Source organism: Heterodontus francisci, chromosome 6 (assembly GCF_036365525.1).
Source record: "Heterodontus francisci isolate sHetFra1 chromosome 6, sHetFra1.hap1, whole genome shotgun sequence".
Lineage (NCBI taxonomy): Eukaryota > Metazoa > Chordata > Chondrichthyes > Heterodontiformes > Heterodontidae > Heterodontus > Heterodontus francisci.
In genome coordinates this window covers 117075313-117097050 of record NC_090376.1, presented here as the reverse complement: position 1 = coordinate 117097050, position 21738 = coordinate 117075313, and the positions used below count along the sequence as shown (strand labels likewise).

General features: G+C 42.5%; 1 protein-coding gene across 2 annotated transcripts in view; it reads right to left on the bottom strand.

The window, feature by feature from the left end:
- The window catches only part of tubgcp3 (tubulin gamma complex component 3), a 131281-nt gene that overhangs the window by 28806 nt on the left and 80737 nt on the right, over positions 1–21738 (bottom strand). For both annotated transcript variants that reach the window (XM_068034161.1, XM_068034160.1), the window contains exons 13-18: positions 21420–21531; positions 20178–20367; positions 11679–11814; positions 10975–11043; positions 10147–10282; positions 7862–7950 (exon numbers count right to left, since the gene is read on the bottom strand). In XM_068034161.1, the coding sequence (XP_067890262.1) occupies positions 7862–7950; positions 10147–10282; positions 10975–11043; positions 11679–11814; positions 20178–20367; positions 21420–21531 (732 nt within the window). The remainder of the gene's footprint in view (positions 1–7861; positions 7951–10146; positions 10283–10974; positions 11044–11678; positions 11815–20177; positions 20368–21419; positions 21532–21738) is intronic.

Sequence of the window (21738 nt, the reverse complement as noted above, 5' to 3'; positions counted from 1 at the left end):
AAGTCTAATACAACCTGCTCTCTGGTTGGTTCAAGAAGGTGCTGCTGTAAGAAACTATCTTACAGTTAGTATCTCAAAAGCCTTCTATGAATTCCTCATCCAAGCTACTACTGCCAATCTGATTTTTCCAGTTTATATGTAGATTAAAATCACCTATGATTACTGCTGTCCCTTTATCACAAGAACCCAATATTATTTCTTGCATACTTTGTCCTACATTATGGTTACAGTTAGGGGGCCTGTAGTCCACTCCCATTAGTGACTTCTTTCCCCTACTATTCCTCATCTCCACCCAAACCTATTCTACACCCTGGTCTCCTGAACCAAGGTCATGTCTAACTATTACAGCAATGCCATCCCTGATTAAGAGTGCTACCCCTCCACCTTTACCTAGCTTCCTATTCTACTTGAACGTCAATATTCAGGACCCAATCCTGGTCATCCTGCAGCCACTTCTCCATAATGGCGATCAGATCATATTTATTAACTTCAATGTGCGCTATCAGTTCGTCTACTTTGTTATGAATACTATGTGCATTACGAGATGGCTAAAAAAGCTATTCTCGCTGCTATGAGCTGGCCCCGAAGCTTACCAGCAGAAATTTCGGAACTTCTGGAGACAGTCTGGGCAGATTTATGTAGAATGTGAGAGGGTAAGGCAAATTAATTTTGATCGTTGGATGTGGATACTAAAGTAGAGGCCACATATGAGAACCATAGGGAACGAATTCTCCTTGAAGAAATAAAAAAATCCACTTCCTCTGTTATTAAGAACCCATGGAGAGGACCAGAAAGTTTTAACAGCCAGAGAGGCAGTGGAAAATCACTGATGATTACGTGCTTGTTCACGGAGTTAACCTACTCCCGGGGAATGATTTTCCAGAGCGAAGGTAGTAGCTTCTCCAGTGGTTGCAGAAAAATCAAGTGAAGTTAAAGAAACAGAACAGTTGCAGGAAAAGGTTCCAAGAAATTTTCCTTCACGTGTAGTGACCAGAACAATGGCTAAACGAGTTCCATTGTCAGAGGTAAAATTGGCACTACAGTAAAATAGTCGAATCTCTGAAACTTTCTATGGCAATTTGGATAATCCAAAGAACATGTTCAATAAATCTTCTCTGATCAAGGCTCAGCAAGCCGATCCAGAGTTAAATAAAGTGGCACTATTAGTTCTGACTGAAGCTGAGTCAAAAGGAGCAGAAGGATACTATATTAAAAATGGGATTCTGATGAGAAAGTGAAGACCCCCTTCAAGATGAAGAATGGACGGTTGCTCACCAGATAGTGGAACCACCGGGAAATATTATGGATAGCACATGAAATTCCTATCGTGGGACATTTGGGGCTCTGGAAGACCCAATTACGGAGAGGTCAACATTTTTACTGGCCAGGTCTTACCTAGGATGTGGTGCAGTTTTGTAAAACGTGCCATACATGCCAGATTGTGGGAAAACCGCAACCTGTCATAAAACCGGCACCTCTAATTTCCATACCAGTTTTTGGAGAACCATTTAGTCAGGTGTTGGTAGACTGTGTAGGACCTTTACCAGAAATAAAAGCAGGACACCAGTATATACTCACTATCATGGATATGGCTATTCAGTTCCCTGAGGCCGTTCCCTAGAGAACAATTTCTGCTAAGGTAGTGGTAGGGAAGTTAACTCAGTTCTTCACTAGATATGGGCTACCGATTGAGATTCAGTCAGATCAAGGTTCCAATTTTATATTTAAAAATTTTCAGCAAGTTATGGGTAATCTGGATATAACAGTTAAAGACTTCAGCCTACCACCCACAGACACAAGGAGCTTTAGAAAGGTACCAGACCCTCAAAACGATGATCAGGGCATACTGATTGTGATAAAGGGCCAGAATTTCTTTTGTTTGCCACTAGGGATTCACCTAATGAGTCTAGCAATTTTAGTCCTTTTGAATTAGTTTATGGACACGAGATAAGAGATAACTAATTAAAGAAAGATTTTTAGAACCGAGGGATGATTCTTCTGTATTAGATTATGTATCTGTGTTTCAGGAATGGCTCACGAGAGCTTGCAAAGTGGCTCAGGAACACCTTAAAGCTTCCTAAAGAACCATGAAGAAACGGGCAGACAAGCATGCGAAGACATGAACATTTCAACCAGAGGATGAGACATTAGTATTACTGCCTTTACAGGGTGAACCGCTGAAAGCACAGTTCAAATGGTCCATATAAAGTGGTCAAAAGAATTATGTGACTGACACCCCAGATCGCTGGATAAAGAATTGGTTGTATCATATCAATATATTGAAACAATATCATCGCCGGGAGGCGATAAGCAAGCACAGGTATGTCAGGTAGCAGGGACAATGAAGGATGAAAGGAATAGTGAGGATGAGGCAGGAGGAGGCCTGGACAATTCTCAAATTGAACCTCCTACTATCCGGTTAGCGAATACTGGATTGTTAGGGAGATTGGACACTATGCTTTCATATTTAGATGCAGAACAATGAGAAGACCCAAGAAGGCTACTCGCAACATTTAAAATGTCTGTAGGGACAAACCAGGATGTACAACCTTATCCACATGACGTGGATGTAAGGGAATCCTTTCATATAAAACAGCATCCTTATTGTTTAAGTCCAGAGAAACAGGCCCAGGTAAAAGCAGAAATCCAATACATGCTTGAAAATCACCTAACGGAACACACAGTCACAGCAGCAAGAGTTCCCCAATGGTGTTAGTGCCTAAACCTGACAGTTCAACTAGATTACGCATGGACTACAGAAAGGTTAATGCAGTAACAAAGGAAGACTCCAACCCAATTCCTCACTTGGAAGACTGTATTGACAGAGTGGACAGTGCCACATTTCTTACAAAAATAGATTTGTTAACGGGATACTGGCAGGTTCCTTTAACACCCCGAGCAAAAGAAATATTGGCCTTTGTCACACCAGACCTTCTTTTCCAATGCCGAATGATGCCATTCGAGCGAAAAAATGCTCCAGCCATTTTTCAGTGACTAATGAACCAGGTGGTAGCCAGTGTTCCTAGCTGTGTGGTTTACCTTGATGATGTACTGGTATAGAGTGACAATTGGAAGGACCACTTGGAACAACTCGAAGCTCTGTTTAGAAAATTACAAATTAGCTGACTTAGTGATAAATCTTGCCAAAAGTGAATTTGCAAAAGCCAGAGTAACCTTCCTCAAGCATCTAGTAGAGCAAGGACAAGTGTTGCCAAGAACAGCGAAAGTACAAGCATTGGTGGCGTTCCCTACCATTAAGGGTAAGTGAGAAATCACGAGGTTTTTGGGTTTGTATGGTTTCTACCACAAGTTTATATCAAATTTTAGTACAATAGCTGCTCCACAAAGATTTGCTACAAAAAAAGAAAATCAAGGTAGTGTGGTCAGTGGAGTGCCAAGCATCTTTTGAGAAGCTGAAAGCCATTTTGATTAATGAACCAGTGTTGGCTGCCCCAAATTTCACCAAGCCCTTCAAGGTAGCAATTAATGTTAGTGACCCTGGGGGTCGGTGCAGTCCTGTTACAAGACAATGAATCAGACATAGAAAAGGCCAAAAAGCCACATCGACACCAAAAAAAAGACAAAGACAGTCAACAGTGGAAAGAGAAACCTAGGCTTATTACTAGCTCTTAAGCATTTTGAGGACTATGCCCGCCACGACTAGAGAGACACTGGTAATATACTGATCATAACCCCCTAGCCTTTGGGAAACATTCAAAGACCAGAAGGCCAGACTATTCCAAATGGAGTTTACTATTGCAACCTTATCACTTAAAGATTATCCACATTGTGGGGGAAAAATAATGTAGTTGTGGATGCTTTGTCTAGGATATGACTTTGCTTTGAGTTATCGGAGTTGAAAGAAGGTACAAAGCAGAACGGTAATAGCTTCAGGTAAAGAGTGAATGAGCATGAAATTATGTTTTAAAATATTTTTCATCTGTTTTTTCCCCACTCATTGTAATGAAATGCATTTGAAAATGGAGTTTCATTCCTCCAAGGGTGGAGGTGTTACAAAGTACTCCCATTTTTTATTAAATGTTGATGATTTAGGTTTTAAAACTGATAAAAAGGATTCCATAGATGCTGGGACTTCCGTTTTTTTTTTAAAAAGAGGTCATTGTAAGGTCTTTTGGACTTGGTTTGTAAACAACCCCTACTGGAAGTCACCTGTTTTTGGATAATTACCCAGCAGGGGCTTTATGACTTGGGGGAAATGTTTACAGAGAAGTTACAGGTAAAGATTTATAGGGGTCAGGAGGCTTGATGCTTGAGACATTGCTTTGCTTTCGCTTTGGACAGTCAGTTGGAGTTTTATCAACCTGAAGAGCTGTCACCCCAGCTCAGCCTTTTCAATCTCTCTGAAAAGCCTGCCAGCTTTTCCATCTCTTTGAGAAGCTCTTAGAAGCAAGTGTAAGACATACAGAGATTGATGCTGCATTCATCCTGAATGGCCTACTTGAAACCTATTGCCACATTTCACCTGAGGCGCTGGTAAAACCTGCCGGATAAATCCTCGATGCCGCCGGAATGAATTGTTCCAGTAAAGGATTCCAGTGACATGTCACCATATACCCGACAAAAAAAGACATCTGACATCTTTCCATACCTTCTCTTTTTTTCTTCAAGAATTAATAATTATTTAGCCAAAGTATTCTTTTTTGCCTTTTTTTTTGTAACAGAGCTCTAAAGAAAAAAATCTCTATTTCTCGGTCAACTGACGTGCGTCTGTGTGAGGGGCTATGATAAAAAGGGAACTTTCACTTCACTCCTTATATTAATAATTTGCTTCATCACTGATTAAATCTTGTTTTATAATAAATTGATAATTTTGTTGTTTATTACAGAAACCTGGTTGGTGTATTTTATTCTGGGATAAAGAGTAGAATCTATGATTGGCCATACCGGTAATGGGGTAAACATATAAATATATGTTGCGACTTGTTTAAGAAGAGCAACTAGAAAAGACAATGCACTCTTCCCACCTTGGTCGGAACAAGACACTATCCTAAGGGATGTGATCAACTTCTGGAACAAAGTGTCCAGGTAACTTCCCACCTCCCTGATACATCACAGTGTCTGTAGCCTGACATCCAGCTCGCTGATTCTGAGCCAGAGCTCATCGAGCTGCAGACACTTACTGCAGATGTGGTTGCTATGGATCAGACTGGTGTCCACCTGCTCCCACATGCTACAGCTTTTTTGTTATTCGTTCATAGTCTGTGGGCGTCGCTGAATAGGGAGTGGATGGGGTGCCAATCAAGCGGGCTGCTTTGCCCTGGATGGTGTTGAGTTTCTCGAGTGTTGTTAGAGCTGCATCCAGGCAAGTGGAGAGTATTCCATCACAATCCTGACTTGTGCCTTGTAGATGCTGGACAGGCTTTGGGGAGTCAGGAGATGAATTACTCGCTGCAGGATTCCAAGCCTCTGACCTGCTCTTGTAGCCACAGTATTTATATGGCTACTCCACTACAGTTTCTGGTCAATGGTAGCCCCCAGAATGTTGATAGTGGGGGATTCAGCAATGGCAATGCCGTTGAATGTCAAGGGGAGATGGCTAAATCTCTCTTGTTGGAGATTGTCGTTGCCTGGCACTTGTGTGGGGTGAATGTTACTTGCAACTCATCAACCCAAGCCTGGATATTGTCCAGGTCTTGCTGCAATTGTACACAGACTGCTTCAGTAGCTGAGGAGTCGCGAATGGTGATGAACATTGTGCAATAGTACTGAAGACCTGTGCTCCAGAACTTGCCGCGCCCCTAGCCAAGCTGTTCCAGTACAGCTACAACACTGGCATCTACCCTGCAATGTGGAAATGTGCCCAGGTATGTCATGTACAGAAAAAGCAGGACAAGTCCAACACGGCGAATTACCGCCCCATCAGTCTACTCTCAATCATCAGTAAAGTGATGGAAGGTGTCATCAACAGTGCCATCAAGTGGCACTTGCTTAGCAATAACCTGCTCAGTGACGCTCAGTTTGGGTTCCGCCAGGGTCACTCAGTTCCTGACCTCATTACAGCCTTGGTTCAAACGTGGACAAAAGAGCTCAACTCCCAGAGGGGAGGTCAGAGTGACTGCCTTTGACATCAAGGCAGCATTTGACCGAGTATGGCATCAAGGAACCCTAGCAAAACTAGAGGCAATGGGAATCAGGGGAAATCTCTCTGCTGGTTGGATTCCCATTGACTGATGGGGCGGTAATTAGCCGGGTTGGACTCGTCCTGCTTTTTTTTGTAAAGGACAAACCTGGGCAATTTTCCACATTGCCAGGTAGATGCCAGTGTTGGAGCTGTACTGGAACAGTTTGGCTAGGGGCATGGCAAGTCCTGGAGCACAGGTCTTCAGTACTATTGCCAGAACATTGTTAGGGCCCATAGCCTTTGCAGTATCCAGTGCTTTCAGTCGTTTCTGGATATCAAGTGGAGTGAATCGAATTGGCTGAAGTCTGCAATCTGTGATGCTGGGGACTTCAGGAGGAGGCCGAGATAGATCATCAACTCGGCACTTCTGGCTGAAGATTGTTGCAAATGCTTCAGCCTCATCTTTTCCTCTGATGTGCTGGGCTCCCCCATCATTGAGGATGGGGATATTTGTGGAGTCGCCTCCTGCAGTTAGTTGCTTAATTGTACACCACCATTCACGGCTGGATGTGGCAGGACTGTAGAACCTAGATCTGATCTGTTGCTTATGGGATTGCTTAGCTCTGTCTATCGCATGCTGCTTATGCTCTTTGGCATACAAGTAGTTGTGCGTTGTAGCTTCACCAGATTGACACCTCATTGTGAGATATGCCCAGTGCTACTCCCGGCAAAACATCACCTGCCCCACCATCTTTATTGTGTTTTAATTAATTTACTTAATTAAATCATATATTTATTTTTAAAATAATTTTTCAAAATAATGCCTCAACTCACCAACCACTTATGTAACTGATTTAAACTTTAGTAATACCTATAAATCTTACCACCTGTAAAGGTAGTTAATTGAGTGTTACTTTAAAAAGAAAATTTTACGTTTTTCTAATTTTCCAGCTATTTACAGACAAACGCTCACAGAAATTACTCACCAACCAATCATCCTACACCTTTCCCGTGATGTGACTTTTAGATTTTTTCTTCAGTCTTCCAACACAGCGTGCACTGCCTTCCAGCCACAGCCACAGCCTACCTCTCTAGTCTCCAGGTAAGAGTAGGCCCCGAAACCCAGGCTGGATTTATACTCTCCTTCTCCGGTGCGTTTCCTCGCACGTCCACTGCCTCTACGGTCTCCCAGGTCTCCGGAATATTGTTCCAAGCAGTGGCAGGATCTGCATACTGAGAGCAGTGAGTGCGTGCTCGCTCCCCGGCTTATGGATCACCTTCTTGGAGGCAGTGAATATATTTTTTCAATGGCTCTCAAGGAACTAATCACACTGAGGAATGGAATGGGCCACACTACAGCTGTTACCAGTAGGTGGTGTGGGGGGGCAGAGGGTGAATGGACCTTCAGTGTAGCTGGTCTATGTGGGGGGGTGGGTAAATGGACCCTCACTGTGTCTGGTGTCTGACACCAAAGAGGCAAGAGCATCATGTAGTGCTGATGATATGATTACAGTGCATGCAGGAAAGGAATGAATAATAGATAGTGGCGATCTTGGATTACCCACTGATAAAAGATTGCTTTGTTGAGCAGTTAAACACCTACCTCTAAACAAACTTCTGAATCAAATTTCAAACAACATTTTACATGTTCATTTTACAATGTTGTGTAAACATAATTAGTTATCGAGGAGAACATTAACAATACTGGCAATATATTTTGAACAGAAATCTAATTCAGTAGCAAATTTACACATGTTGTATGATCCTTGTTGGGCATACCTCGAAAGTGATGTAATACTGCATCTGATGCACAAAGTGCACCATTTCGGAAGCCAGAATATGACACTGGTGGAGCACCCCTGACAACTCTGTAGGGAGGAAACAAAAAGGAATACACTTTGTAACAGTGGAAGAACATTGAGATCTTAAGACATCAAACTTAAGGGATATAGACATCTGACACTTGTTGGTGAATCAATTTTCTTTTTTTTTTTAAAAGGATGATCAATTTTTCATGAAGCAATGAAGCATTTTGCAGGTTAACATTCATTTCATGCATTAATTCTTAACTAGCCTGTAGTGACAAAAGCCTTTCAAAAAGGCATGAGGTTTAACATAAACTAGAGAAGTGCCGCTAACTCATCCGCTGGAGTTATATGAGCTAACAAAACTCACAACAGTTGCATCTTCAATCCAGTGGGGTATAATCCAGCTCCAAAATTTAGATACAAACATCTTACACATGCCACTCTGAACACGTGGGTTCAATATTACACCGTCACACTTGCTGTCTGTGAATTCTGAACTTTCTATCCATTTGGCAATCATTTGAGAGATATGGATAATACTTTCACTCCTGCGAATGGTATCTGAAGCTTTCTCAGAAACCAAAGTCCCACCCTGTGGTGAGTGTTATTCAGACCAAGAACATGGGAACAGGAGGAGGCTATTCAGTTCCTTGAGCCTGTTCCGCCATTCCATGAGATAATGGCTGATCTGCATTCTAACTCAATAACCTTTGTTCAATATCTCTTAATACGTTTGGTTAACAAAAATCTATCAATTACAAATTTAATAGTGACAATTGACCTAAAAAAGTCTGACTAATGTTTAGACTATGCCCCTCGTCTTTGACTCCCCAAACAACATATACTGTTTCTCTCTATCTACCCTATCTGTTCCCCTTAATATCTTAAAAACTTGGATGAAATCACCCCTCAATCTTCTAAATTCCAGGGAATACAACCCTAATTTGTGTGGAAGTTTGAATGCATTGTGCAATCAAAATGTAACATGGCTCCAAGACCAGCACCTACAGGTCAACCTGAAATACGCATACTTCATCCAGTTATCAATGCAGCAAAAAAAAAAGTCAAAGAAGAAAGTGGAAAGTGGCACCAGCAGCATTAATGTCCCCCTGTCCAATTGGGCCCAAGCTTTGTTCTACCTTCCTCTGAACAATAGCAACAGGCATTAAATCCAGTCACACTCAGTAGTTTTGGGAATCTGAGATTGCCATCTGCTGCTGCCCTCTGGTGGTCTTCTGATGACACCAACAGGAATAAGAACAGAAAAATCAAAGTTCTGAGCACAGAAAGCTCACTCCTTTGCAGGACAATCCAGCTGAACCACATTCCAACCATGTCTATCGATCACATCACTAAACAGAAACAAGGGAAAAGGACAGACTAATACAGCCCCCTGGCAACACAGGTTAAACATTCAACCATGCATTTCTTCATCAGCTCAGCCATAAAGACCCACAATGAGTAAAATATAACTATGTTCCATGGAGCAGTCATAGCTCGATAGACATTTAAGTCCTATTCCTGCGTAATAAACTGATGGTGGTGGAGAAAACCTGGCTGCACTTGTCTGGACACAAGTGCGACAGTGGGAATCAGACAGCAAGGTAAGAACATGAAGGAGGAAGTGGATCAAGAGGGACAACAGGCCCAGACTCACTGATAGACGCGCCAGTGTAACATATAGCGAGTGAGGTCACTTCTCACAACCGCATTCAAACTGTTAACGGGCTCAGTAACAACATCCACCCTGATTTGATGATCTAGTCACTGGAAGAAGCCCAGGTGAGAGTTTCAAGGTATGAGCCTTTGTATTTAAATGTCACTAGAGCATGGCTGGTGGACGCACTGAATCACATACCAGGAGATTATATGTTCGACTCCTGTTAGCTAATCTTAGTCATAGCAGCAGCTGGACACTGTGGCTAATTCAAGCAGGATGAAATAAAGAAAAAATTCAACTAGGATTTAATCCTTCATCACTGTCCAGTGGCTCATTCCAGAAGGAGCACATAGAGGTGTGAGGGAGGGGAGGATCTTTTGGCTGCGATGCCTCACAGTTGGATTGCCTGCCTCCATGGTCTAAGCGGACCCAAGCAGTCCCAGTGAAGTGCTATAGAATCAGACTACAGCAGGAGTTGATGCCTTTAGGACATGCTGAGGAAGTGGAATGGGGGGTAGGGGGCAGCTAGGAGACAGGGGACAGCTGGTGTAGAAAGGAGAGGGGGTGTTGGAGGGAGAGGAAAGGTAAACTTGTACCTGGTATGCTTTTCAGGAGTTTGGCATTACACATCTGCCCCTTCCAGATGTCAGTGAGAACGTACTCCATTCGCTTCGCTCTCCAGAGAAAGTTGAACACTCTTAAATAATGGCTCATACATTCTCGAGTAAACACCTGAAACAGAACAGATAGTAAATAAATGAATAAGTTAATAAATTGCAAAAACCCATGTTACTACCTCGCTCCCTGACTTTCTCCCCCAAAAATGTTCCCTGCACGGAGAGGGGACACAGGCAGGGGGGAAAGGAAAAGGGAAGGGGAGAGGGATGGGCAAAGTGCATTGGGGGGGCGGGGGGAGGAGGGGTTGGTGGTGGTGGTGGCCGATAGCAGAAATTATTCTAGTATCAGAATTAGGGACATTACCATCAGAGATTCCATTTCACTATCAGATAACACTGCCTCATACAGGGCACCTTGATCACGAATGGCTTAAAGCTACAACTGTTGTCATTTGGGTCTTCTACAAATTAAAATAACTATATAAGGATTGCAGTTTTAGATGACCTATTTGCATAAATACAGAAAAGCCACAATAATTCATTGCTTTGATTTACAAGAACTATTTTTAAGCTATTATAAGAGAACAATGAAAAATTTAGAACACCAGTGCACAGCTGGTATTAATTTTTCATAACTGGAAACCTTTTAGCTCCTATAAATTATTAACTCAATTCAACTTCAGGTAAAATGTCAATGAAATAAGAAGCTTCTCAAAAACCACTACGAAAGTAGCTTTAAAATAAACTACTCAGGTGCTGCATTATCCAGGTATATTTCAAGGATTCCTTCACTGTAAGTGGACTTACTGTTGCAATTGGGCCATCAACATGATAATCCAAGCTGAAGACATCCCAGCCTGTATCTCCAGCTGATATCTAGAAAGGAGGGAAAGGAGAACAGTAAGTTTGGAGAAAATGGCACTGCCACCAATATTCCCTGTGCACAGCAACCTTATGCATTGCATGGTTCCTTTAAGGTTGCCACACAGCTGCACAGGGATGCATCTTATGGGAACATTGGTTGCAGATGGCTTGTTTGTTCCCTGCATGGTATGTTCTGGAATGTTGCACAGCTACATACCCACTTAGAGGGAATATTGACTGCCATCAGTATCAGCTATTTGAGCACTGTGTGGAAAAGGGCTCTTGTAATTACAGCTAATCACTGCTTCAATTCCAACTGTGACTTTATCATGTCAGTACTCAATAAATTGGACCCATAAAAGGCATCACTGTAGGTGCTTCTAGTCCACAGAACAGTTAAACTAAAATATGCGCAAGAGTGAAGATTACAACATGGCACTTGTCAGCCAAAGACTATGAATGAGGTAAACATCACCCAAAAATGCCTCATGCCCATTAGCAACAGAGGCTTTACAAACTCATTTTATGCAAGATTGTTACTATAAAGTCATCATCAATCCCATAAGTCTGGAACACGAAGTGAAAGGAAAGCTTACAGCACCTACCCTGTATATGATCCCTTTATGTGCATCCATGTTATTAATTACCTCCAGGAGTCTAACATCCAGACGTTTGAGGATCTCTGGGCTATCAAATTGTGCATTAGTGGCTCTGACAGCAGTCTCAAGGATTCCGGTCAAATTATGCTGATACAATGTCGAGGCTGATCTCGCCAGCTCTGGCCTATAACACAGTGTTACCATATCAATAAACATTAAAAATATTACCATATTATTTTCGTTCATTAAATATTAATTACCCTTGTGGCTCATCTGAATAACTTTATAGCACTTCAGAGCTCAGTAAATAAACACGTCATATACGCGCTACTCAGGCTAGATCACACGTTAAGCAGGAGAGACAGATTCTAGATCACATATGAATGTACGAATTAGGAGGAGTAGGCCACTTGGCCTCTCAAGCCTGCTCTGCCATTCAAAAAGATCATGGCTTATCTGATTGTAACCTAAACTCCACATTCCCGCCTACCCCAGATAACCTTTCACCCCCTTGCTTGTCAAGAATTTATCTACCTCTGCCTTAAAAAAATTCAAAGACTCTGCTTCTACCACCTTTTGAGGAAGAGAGTTCCGAAGAATCACGACCGAGAAAAAAATTCTCATCTGTCTTAAATGGGCAACCCTTTATTTTTAAGATAGTGACCCCTAGTTCTAGATTCTTCCACAAGAGGATACATCCTTTTCACATCCACCTTGTCAAGACCCCTCAGGATCTTGTATGTTTCAATCAAATCGCCTCTTCCTCTTCTAAACTCCAGCGAATATAAGCCTAACCTGTCCAACCTTTCCCCATAAGACAACCTGCCAATTCCAGGTATTATTCTAGTAAGCCTTCTCTGAACTGCTTCCAGTGCATTTACATCCTTCCTTAATTAAGGAGACCAATACTGTACACAGTACTCCAGATGTGGTCTCACCAATGCCCTCTATAGCTGAAGCATAACCTCCCTACTTTTGTATTCAATTCCCCTCGAAATAAACGAAAACATTTCATTAGCTTTCCTAATTACATGCTGTACCTGCATACCAACCTTTTGCGATTCATGCACAAGGACACCCTGATCCCTCTGCATCTCAGAGCTCTGCAATCTCTCATCATTTAGATAATATGCTTCTTTTTTATTCTTCCTGCCAAAGTGGACAATTACACACTTTCCCACATTATACTCCAGTTGCCAGGTCTTTGCCCACTCACTTAACCTATCTATATCTCTTTGTAGCCTCCTTATGTTCTCTTCACAACTTACTTTCCTACCTAGCTTTACGTCATCAGCAAATTTAGCAACCATACCTTCCGTCCCTTCATCCAAGTCATTTATATAAATTACAAAAAGCTGAGGCCCCAGCACAGATCCCTGTGGCACACCACTCGTTACATCTTGCCAACCAGAAAATGACCCAATTATGCCTACTCTCTGCTTCCTGTTAGCTAGCCAATCTTCTATCCATGCCAATATGTTACCCCCTACACCATGAGCTTTTATTTTCCGCAATAATCTTTGATGTGGCACCTTATCAAATGCCTTCTGGAAATCTAAGTACAGTACATCCACCGGTGCCCCTTTATCAACAGCACGTTATTTCTTCAAAGAACTCCAATGAATTGGTTAAACATGATTTCCCTTTCACAAAACCAGGTTGAGTCTGCCTGATGATCTTGAGTTTTTCTAAGTGCCCTGCTAACACGTCTTTAATAATAGATTCTAACTATAGATTTTTCCTAAAACAGATGTTACGCTAACTGGCTCGTACTTTCCTGCTTTCTGTCTCCCTCCCTTTTTGAATAAAAGAGTTGCATTCCCTATTTCCCAATCTAAATGGAACCTTCCCTGAATCTAGGGAATTTTGGAAAATTAAAACCAATGCATTAACTATCTCGCTAGCCACTTCCTTTAAGCCCCTAGGATGAAGTCCATTGTGAATCAGGGACTTGTCAGCCCATAGTTCCAACAATTTGCTCAGTATCACTTCCCTGGTGATTGTAATTTTCTTGCGTTCCTCCCTCCCTCCCATTTCCCGATTTACAGCTATTTCTGGGATGTTACATGTATCCCCTACAGCAAATACCGATGCAAAATACCTGTTGAATTCATCTGCCATCTCCATATTTAATTCCCCAGACTCACTTTCTATAGGTCCAATGCTCACTTTGTTAATTCTTTTCTTTTAAAATACCTATAGAAACTCTTAGTCTGTTTTTATATTTCTAGCTCGCTTTCTCTCATAAATCTTCCAGTCATTCTTTGCTTTTTTATATTCTGTCTAATCTTTTGACCTGCCACCCAGCTTTGCACAATTATAAGCTTTTACTTTAAACTTGCTACTATCTTTAACTTCTTTTTTAATAAAGTGAACCACCGATGGTGGGTCCTCCCTTTGGAATTTTTCTTTCTCGTTGGAATGTATCTATTCTGCGTACTCTGAAATATCCCCTTAAATGTCTGCCACTGCATCGCTATTGACCTATCCCTTAACCTAATTTGCCAGTTCACTTTAGCATGTTGCCTAATAACTATTTCTCCATGAGTCAGCTAAATAGACAGAGGTCATCCTCAGCCCACACGACAGACTCTGCTCCATTGCCAGCGACACTCTCAACTGCCTGAGCCTCAAGCAGAAGCAAACTATTCATGATCTTGGAAATCTGTTACACATCAGGTTGAGTTTCTTAGCTCATATCACCTCCAAGACAAAGACTGTGTACTCCCATTCACCTCAGTCTGCTCTGCCTCAGCCCATCTGTTGCTGAAACCCTCACCAATCTTTTCCTCATCCAGCCTTAACTTTCAGAGACCACTACTCTGATGCTTTCCCTGCCATCCTCCTCCCCTTGCAAATTTCAGTTCATCCAAAACCACCCCATCATATCCCATCACTAGGGCCCTACCAAATTTATGGTCAAAATAAAAAATTTCAAGGTCACAGCATTTTAAGAATCATGAATTTCACAGAGTTGAATTGTAAATTTCAGTGTCACAACAAACCATGAAAATTATCTATTTAAAATAAAGACAAGGGAGGTTTCTAGTTTCAAATGGCATTTACTATATACTCAAAAACTATTGTAAAAAGCTGACTATAAACAGGTCACATTCTTTACTCGTTGAAGTCAGTGGTTGAATGGGAGCATCAAGCAACCTGCAACTGTCTTTCCTCATTCCACATCTCTGCGCTGTGAATAGCTGCCCGTGTTTAGACACAGCTCCCTCCGCATCCCCAGTTTGTTGGAATTGTCAGACAGCACTGTGCTAGCCTTGCAAGGTGGGGGATTCTATGTTCCAGAGTTCCAAAACTGCAGTATAGGCAAAATACAAACTGCTTCTTTTGCAATGCTTTTACAAGCAGAAATCTCCAACCTACACTTCTTGCCAAAGGCAGGAATCGCACACGAGTTTAAATCCACCATCAGCAGGTGCATTTGTGCAGGGTCAAAGTTATACACAGCTTTCAGGAACACCACAGAAGGTTGCCGAAACCTCTGATTTGTTTTTTCTTCACCACTTGGCTCTTCCCCATAGCATATTGTTTGAGCTTCTTTGCCATGCAAGACAAAATCTGTTGAGCACAGGCATTTAATTCAGCGTTATCAGAGTGTTGTTCGTTTGACTATGCTTCAGCCCAGAATAGCACATCCATTACTTTATTTTAAGCTTTGTGGATTGTGGCATGTCAAAATTCAAACCGAGTGATTAAATCCATCAGTCGTGTAGCATTCTTGGCAACAAACTGAACCTCTTCTTTCAGCTGAGCATTGTTCAGAAGGGTTACAATGTCTCTTCAAACCTGTGTTTTCAGTGTCAATGTGAGCTCTTCCGAGACGAAGTCCGAGTAGTATTTCAGGTAAGCTACATGATACTATACTGCCTGAAACCAACAATTCCAACATGTAATTACTGACTCTGGAGGAAGGGCTATGTTTTGTCCCCCAATTTTAGTCATTTCAACTGCATTTGCAATGTGTTACCTGTATCAAAGCTTGTGTCTAGGGCAGTGTTTGAAGATCTTTTTAATTTAGCTGAGCAATTTGTCAACTTTACCAAACTCACTTTTCCACAGCTCACTGACCAGAAAAATATATGTGCATTACATATAATATGGACAGCAATAGGCATTACACCTTGGAGCACAGAGTTGAAAGATTTTGTCATGTAAGTTGCATTGTCACAAATGAAAGCGGACACTTTGTTAAAATCTGCACCATATTTCGAAACAGTTTTGATTATAGCTTGGGAAACTGTGGTGTAATTAACAGCTTCAAAGTGGATGCAGTCTGCAAGCACTGTTGTTAGCTTTCCTGACTGGACATCTTTGGCCTTACCAGACATAAAATCAAAAACATGCAGCACATAGTTGTTTTGCTCATCGGTGGACCCATGATAAATAATTGCAAAAGACTCATGTGCGTTAATCTGAGGCTTCATCGCCTCACAATGTATAGTAAAAATCTGTCGTGGTTTATTTGCACTTGGCAAGCAACCACCATTGTGCACATTACGTTGAATGAATACCCACAGTTTTGGGCGATTAAGTTTTCTAATAGTATGTTGGCACTTGCAACTGTTGTAGTTTCATTACAACTAATCAATGATTTTCTGAGCTCTTTGTTGACTTCTTAGAAAAAGAGGCGACATTGTTGCTTCTTTTTTTGCACGTTCATTTTCCAGCAGTGTGGTGTCGGTAGCTCTCATTCTGCTGTGATGGCTTTCGGACTCTGGAGCTGTACAGCAAAGCTAGATAAAAGGTAATGGCCTTTTTACTCAGTTCCAGCAACATGCATGAACCCCAGCCTCATTCCTCCAACTCTGATCGTTTTTGCACCCCTTCTCATTTGTGCCACCATTGGTAGTTGTGCTTTCAGGCAGCTGGACGGCAAGCTCTTGAATTCCCTGCTTAAACTCCTTCGCCCCTTCATGGATCCCTCCTCCTTAAAAGCAAGCTCTTTGACCAAACTTTTGCTCACCCCTCCTGATATCTCCTTAATTGTCTCAGCGTCCAAGTATTGCTGATTACACTTCTGTAAAGAACTTTGGGAATTTCCCTACTTTATAGGTGCTATATAAATGCAATTTGTTGTTGATTGATCTAGGGTCGATTTATCACCCAAGCCGTTGAGTGAAAGCATAGCAGGTTAATTTACTTTGCTACTCAGTATAAGTATTGTTTCTGATCATTTCGAAACCCAGCTTATATCTTTCTTTCTTTGGCCTCCTTATCTCGAGAGACAATGGATACGCACCTGGAGGTGGTCAGTGGTTTGTGAAGCAGCGCCTGGAGTGGCTATAAAGGCCACATCGAGAGTGACAGGCTCTTCCACAGGTGCTGCAGAGGAATTTGTTTGTCGGGGCTGTTGCACAGTTGGCCCTCCCCTGGCGCCTCTGTCTTTTTTCCTGCCAACTACTAAGTCTCTTCGACTCGCCACATTTTAGCCCCGTCTTTATGGCTGCCCGCCAGCTCTGGCGAACGCTGGCAACTGACTACCACGACGTGTGATCAATGTCACAGGATTTCATGTCGCGTTTGCAGACGTCTTTAAAGTGGAGACATGGACGGCCGGTGGGTCTGATACCAGTGGCGAGCTCGCTGTACAATGTGTCCTTGGGGATCCTGCCATCTTCCATGCGGCTCACATGGCCAAGCCATCTCAAGCGCCGCTGACTCAGTAGTGTGTACAAGCTGGGGATGTTGGCCGCCTCGAAGACTTCTGTGTTGGAGATATGGTCCTGCCACCTGATGCCAAGTATTCTCCGGAGGCAGCGAAGATGGAATGAATTGAGACGTCGCTCTTGGCTGACATACGTTGTCCAGGCCTCGCTGCCATAGAGCAAGGTACTGAGGACACAGGCTTGATACGGAACACAAAAGTCCGAGTGTGTCAGTGCGCCATTTTCCCACACTCTCTTGGCCAGTCTGGACATAGCAGTGGAAGCCTTTCCCATGCGCTTGTTGATTTCTGCATCTAGAGACAGGTTACTGGTGATAGTTGAGCCTAGGTAGGTGAACTCTTGAACCACTTCCAGAGCGTGGTCGCCAATATTGATGGATGGAGCATTTCTGACGTCCTGCCCCATGATGTTCGTTTTCTTGAGGCTGATGGTTAGGCCAAATTCATTGCAGGCAGCCGCAAACCTGTCGATGAGACTCTGCAGGCACTCTTCAGTGAGAGATGTTAAAGCAGCATCGTCAGCAAAGAGCAGTTCCCTGATGAGGACTTTCCGTACTTTGGACTTCGCTCTTAGACGGGCAAGGTTGAACAACCTGCCCCCTGATCTTGTGTGGAGGAAAATTCCTTCTTCAGAGGACTTGAACGCATGTGAAAGCAGCAGGGAGAAGAAAAACCCAAAAAGTGTGGGTGCGAGAACACAGCCCTGTTTCACGCCACTCAGGATAGGAAAGGGCTCTGATGAGGAGCCACCATGTTGAATTGTGCCTTTCATATTGTCATGGAATGAGGTGATGATACTTAGTAGCTTTGGTGGGCATCCAATCTTTTCTAGTAGTCTGAAGAGACCACATCTGCTGACGAGGTCAAAGGCTTTGGGGAGATCAATGAAAGCAATGTAGAGGGGCATCTGATGTTCGCGGCATTTCTCCTGTATCTGACGAAGGGAGAACAACATGTCAACGGTCGATCTCTCTGCACGAAAGCCACACTGTGCCTCAGGGTAGACGCGCTCGGCCAGCTTCTGGAGCCTGTTCAGAGCGACTCGAGCAAAGACTTTCCCCACTATGCTGAGCAAGGAGATTCCACGGTAGTTGTTGCAGTCACCGCGGTCACCTTTGTTTTTATCGAGGGTGATGATATTGGCATCGCGCATGTCCTGGGGTACTGCTCCCTCGTCCCAGCACAGGCATAGCAGTTCATGTAGTGCTGAGAGTAGAGCACTCTTGATTATTTCAGGGGTAATGCTGTCCTTCCCAGGGGCTTTTCCGCTGGCTGGAGAATCAATGGCATCACTGAGTTCCGATTTGGTTGGCTCTATGTCCAGCTCATCCATGACTGGTAGAGGCTGGGCTGCATTGAGGGCAGTCTCAGTGACAGCATTCTCCCTGGAGTACAGTTCTAGGTAGTGCTCAACCCAGCGGTCCATCTGTTTGCGTTGGTCAGTGATTATGTCCCCCGATTTAGATTTGAGGGGGGCGATCTTCTTGATGGTTGGCCCAAGAGCTCTCTTCATGCCATCATACATTCCTCTGATGTTTCCGGTGTCTGAGGCCAGCTGAATATGACTGCATCGGTGTTGCCAGTAGTCGTTTGCGCAGCGCCTGGCTGTTCTTTGTGCAGTGCTTCTGGCTGCTTTAAGTGCTGCGGATGTTAAATCGCTGGGGGCTTTCTTGTAGTTCAACAGTGCAATGCGCTTAGCGGCTATGACAGGTTCCAGCTCTTCATTGAGATTGAAACCAGTCAGCATTTCTCTTCGCACTTTTGCCGTAGGTGGTCAAAGTTTTATATGCCTAAAATAATTCAATGCACACTTGGGGGCAATCCAAAATCATCATAATTGGAGCATTCTATATTTAAAATAATCCAAACTTACTCTACGAGACAGTTCCTATTTCCCCTCTGTCGCTCTGATAAACTTGCTCATCTCTGTCCATTAAATTCTGACAGGAATGATCTCTCCCTTCTACCAATTAAGTGCAAGTGTGCCATGGAAATCTGCATGAGTTACAAAGTGCGATGAAATTTAGCGATTATGAGAAAAGGTTAAGTAAGTTAGTCTGACTTTCTATGGAAACTAGATGACTTTGGGGTAATCTGATTGAAGTTTACAAGATTATGGTAGGACTAAGAAAACTGATTAAGCAAATATCTCACTATGTTGGAGGATTTAAATACTGCAAAGCCGAGTTGAAAACGAGGGGAAAAGCAGTGAAGAAGTGAGGTGGAACTCATTCATTTAGAGATGAGCATGTGGAACAGTTACCGTAAAATTCTTTGAAGTGAATAATACAAATGGGTTGAACAGATGACCTGAGTGAGTGAAGGGAAAAGGGATTGAGAGATGCTATGAAACAGAGATTGGTTTATGGAAAAGGAATAGATTTGTTTGATAAATGTGCTCCAATTCCTAAAAATTATTTAATGTAATACTCAAAGTTGGATTCAATGTTATCAAGGCAAAGTGCAGACGACAATCAAATTCTGCAAAATATGAATAGCTCCAGTCCACTGGGAATTCATCATCTGAAGTCAACCCATTGGGACTGGACAATGTGACATGCTGATATCCCAGGTCTTTTGCTCAATCACATTTGTGAATCAGGAGACATTTCCAAGCATTTTCCTTGGAGAAGTTTCACCTTTTGGTTAAACAGCCATCTCCTCGCATGGGTCGAACAGTTGATCAGCTGTTTTCCCCAAAGGGTTGAACAGTAATGTCCCCATCTCCTGCTTGAAAGTGCCGATAGAGTTACTGCAATTTAGTGATTTAGCATTTTAGTATCCTCTGTCCTGTCCTAATTTCAGTCATAATTCTCTCAAGTCTAACAAACGTCACAAATACATTTTGGCAACGTGGTACTCACTTTAGCAAGTCCATGAGGTGCCGAACAAAGTCTCCTTGACCTAACAGTAAGTAACGGCGCACAGCCTTAATGTGCTCCAGCAGATGGTAATTCTGGTTGAGAACATCCAACAGGTATTTGCTGGTCTCGTGATAAGCTGCATCAATCTTTTCTTGAAAAGCACCTTCCAAATCAGTGAACAGTTCAGCAGCTAGAATGGAATTAACAAAACAAAAATAAAATCAAACACGTCCTTGTATATGTGTGTTTGACAATTTGTGTCAATTTACTGTAATCTAACGTTTCAGCCAGTTGCATATAATAATTCACAACTTTTTTAGCCACAAGGAGCCTTAAAGTCAAAATAAAGCTTGTGTTGAAGCACCGTCTGATAAAGAAGTGTTCACACAATAAATGGATGATCACTTTTTATATGCTAACTACCTGACTTTGTTTTAAACCTATTTAATTTAATTTATTTCCATATCATTTATTGACTGTTCAGTGAACAGATTATTTGTATTCGTTTGCGCATCAGTTAACAAGACAGAATGTTCTAGCTCAGGAAACAGGCTACTGAATTATAGAATATTCTAGCACAAAAACATCAAATTCATTAAATGTGCGCTTGTATTTTTCCTCATGGAAGATGGCAGGATCCCCAAAGACACATTGTACAGCGAGCTCGCCACTGGTATCAGACCCATCGGCCGTCCATGTCTCCGCTTTAAAGACGTCTGCAAACGCAACATGAAGTCCTGTGACATTGATCACAAGTCATGGGAGTCAGTTGCCAGCGTTCGCCAGAGCTGGCGGACAACCATAAAGGCGGGGCTAAAGTGTGGCGAGTCGAAGAGACTTAGCAGTTGGCAGGAAAAAAGACAGAGGCGCAAGGGAAGAGCCAACTGTGTAACAGCCCCGACAATCAAATTTTTCTGCAGCACCTGTGGAAGAGTCTGTCACTCTAGAATTGGCCTTTATAGCCACTCCAGGCGTTGCTCCACACACCACTGACCACCTCCAGGAGCTTATCCATTGTCTCTCGAGATAAGGAGGCCAAAGAGAATTTTTCCTCTATATAAGCCCTTGTCTGAAATTATTCTTCTTGTACCTCCTTTTAATGTAATAGCATAAAGTGAGTAATAAAATGAGAAAATATATGAATTTCTATGTTATCACTTTCAGATTCATTGTAATGCAGCCTAAGAGACAGCAAAGTATTTCTAAAACAATCTAGATTGAGGTGCAGTACCACACTTTTACCATCTTTTGGTGAAACAGCAGATTTTGTCACAGCCATCATCATTTTTGCTGTCGGAGTTCGGTCCTGACACACTTGATGCAAGAAATTGATAGATTTGCCAATCAAAAGCACCTGAGGCAGAAAGAAATAAAGTATTTTTAAAAAATATATAAAAAGGAAGACATCAACTGCTTTCAAAAACGTTCCAGAATCAGTGATTGAAACATGGGGTCAGTTAGCACATTAAATAGTTTCCCATAACTGGAAATGGTAATTGTCGTTATAAGTACCTTCACTTGAAATAAAAGCTGTTTTACTTATCAGTTAACCCTCCAACGA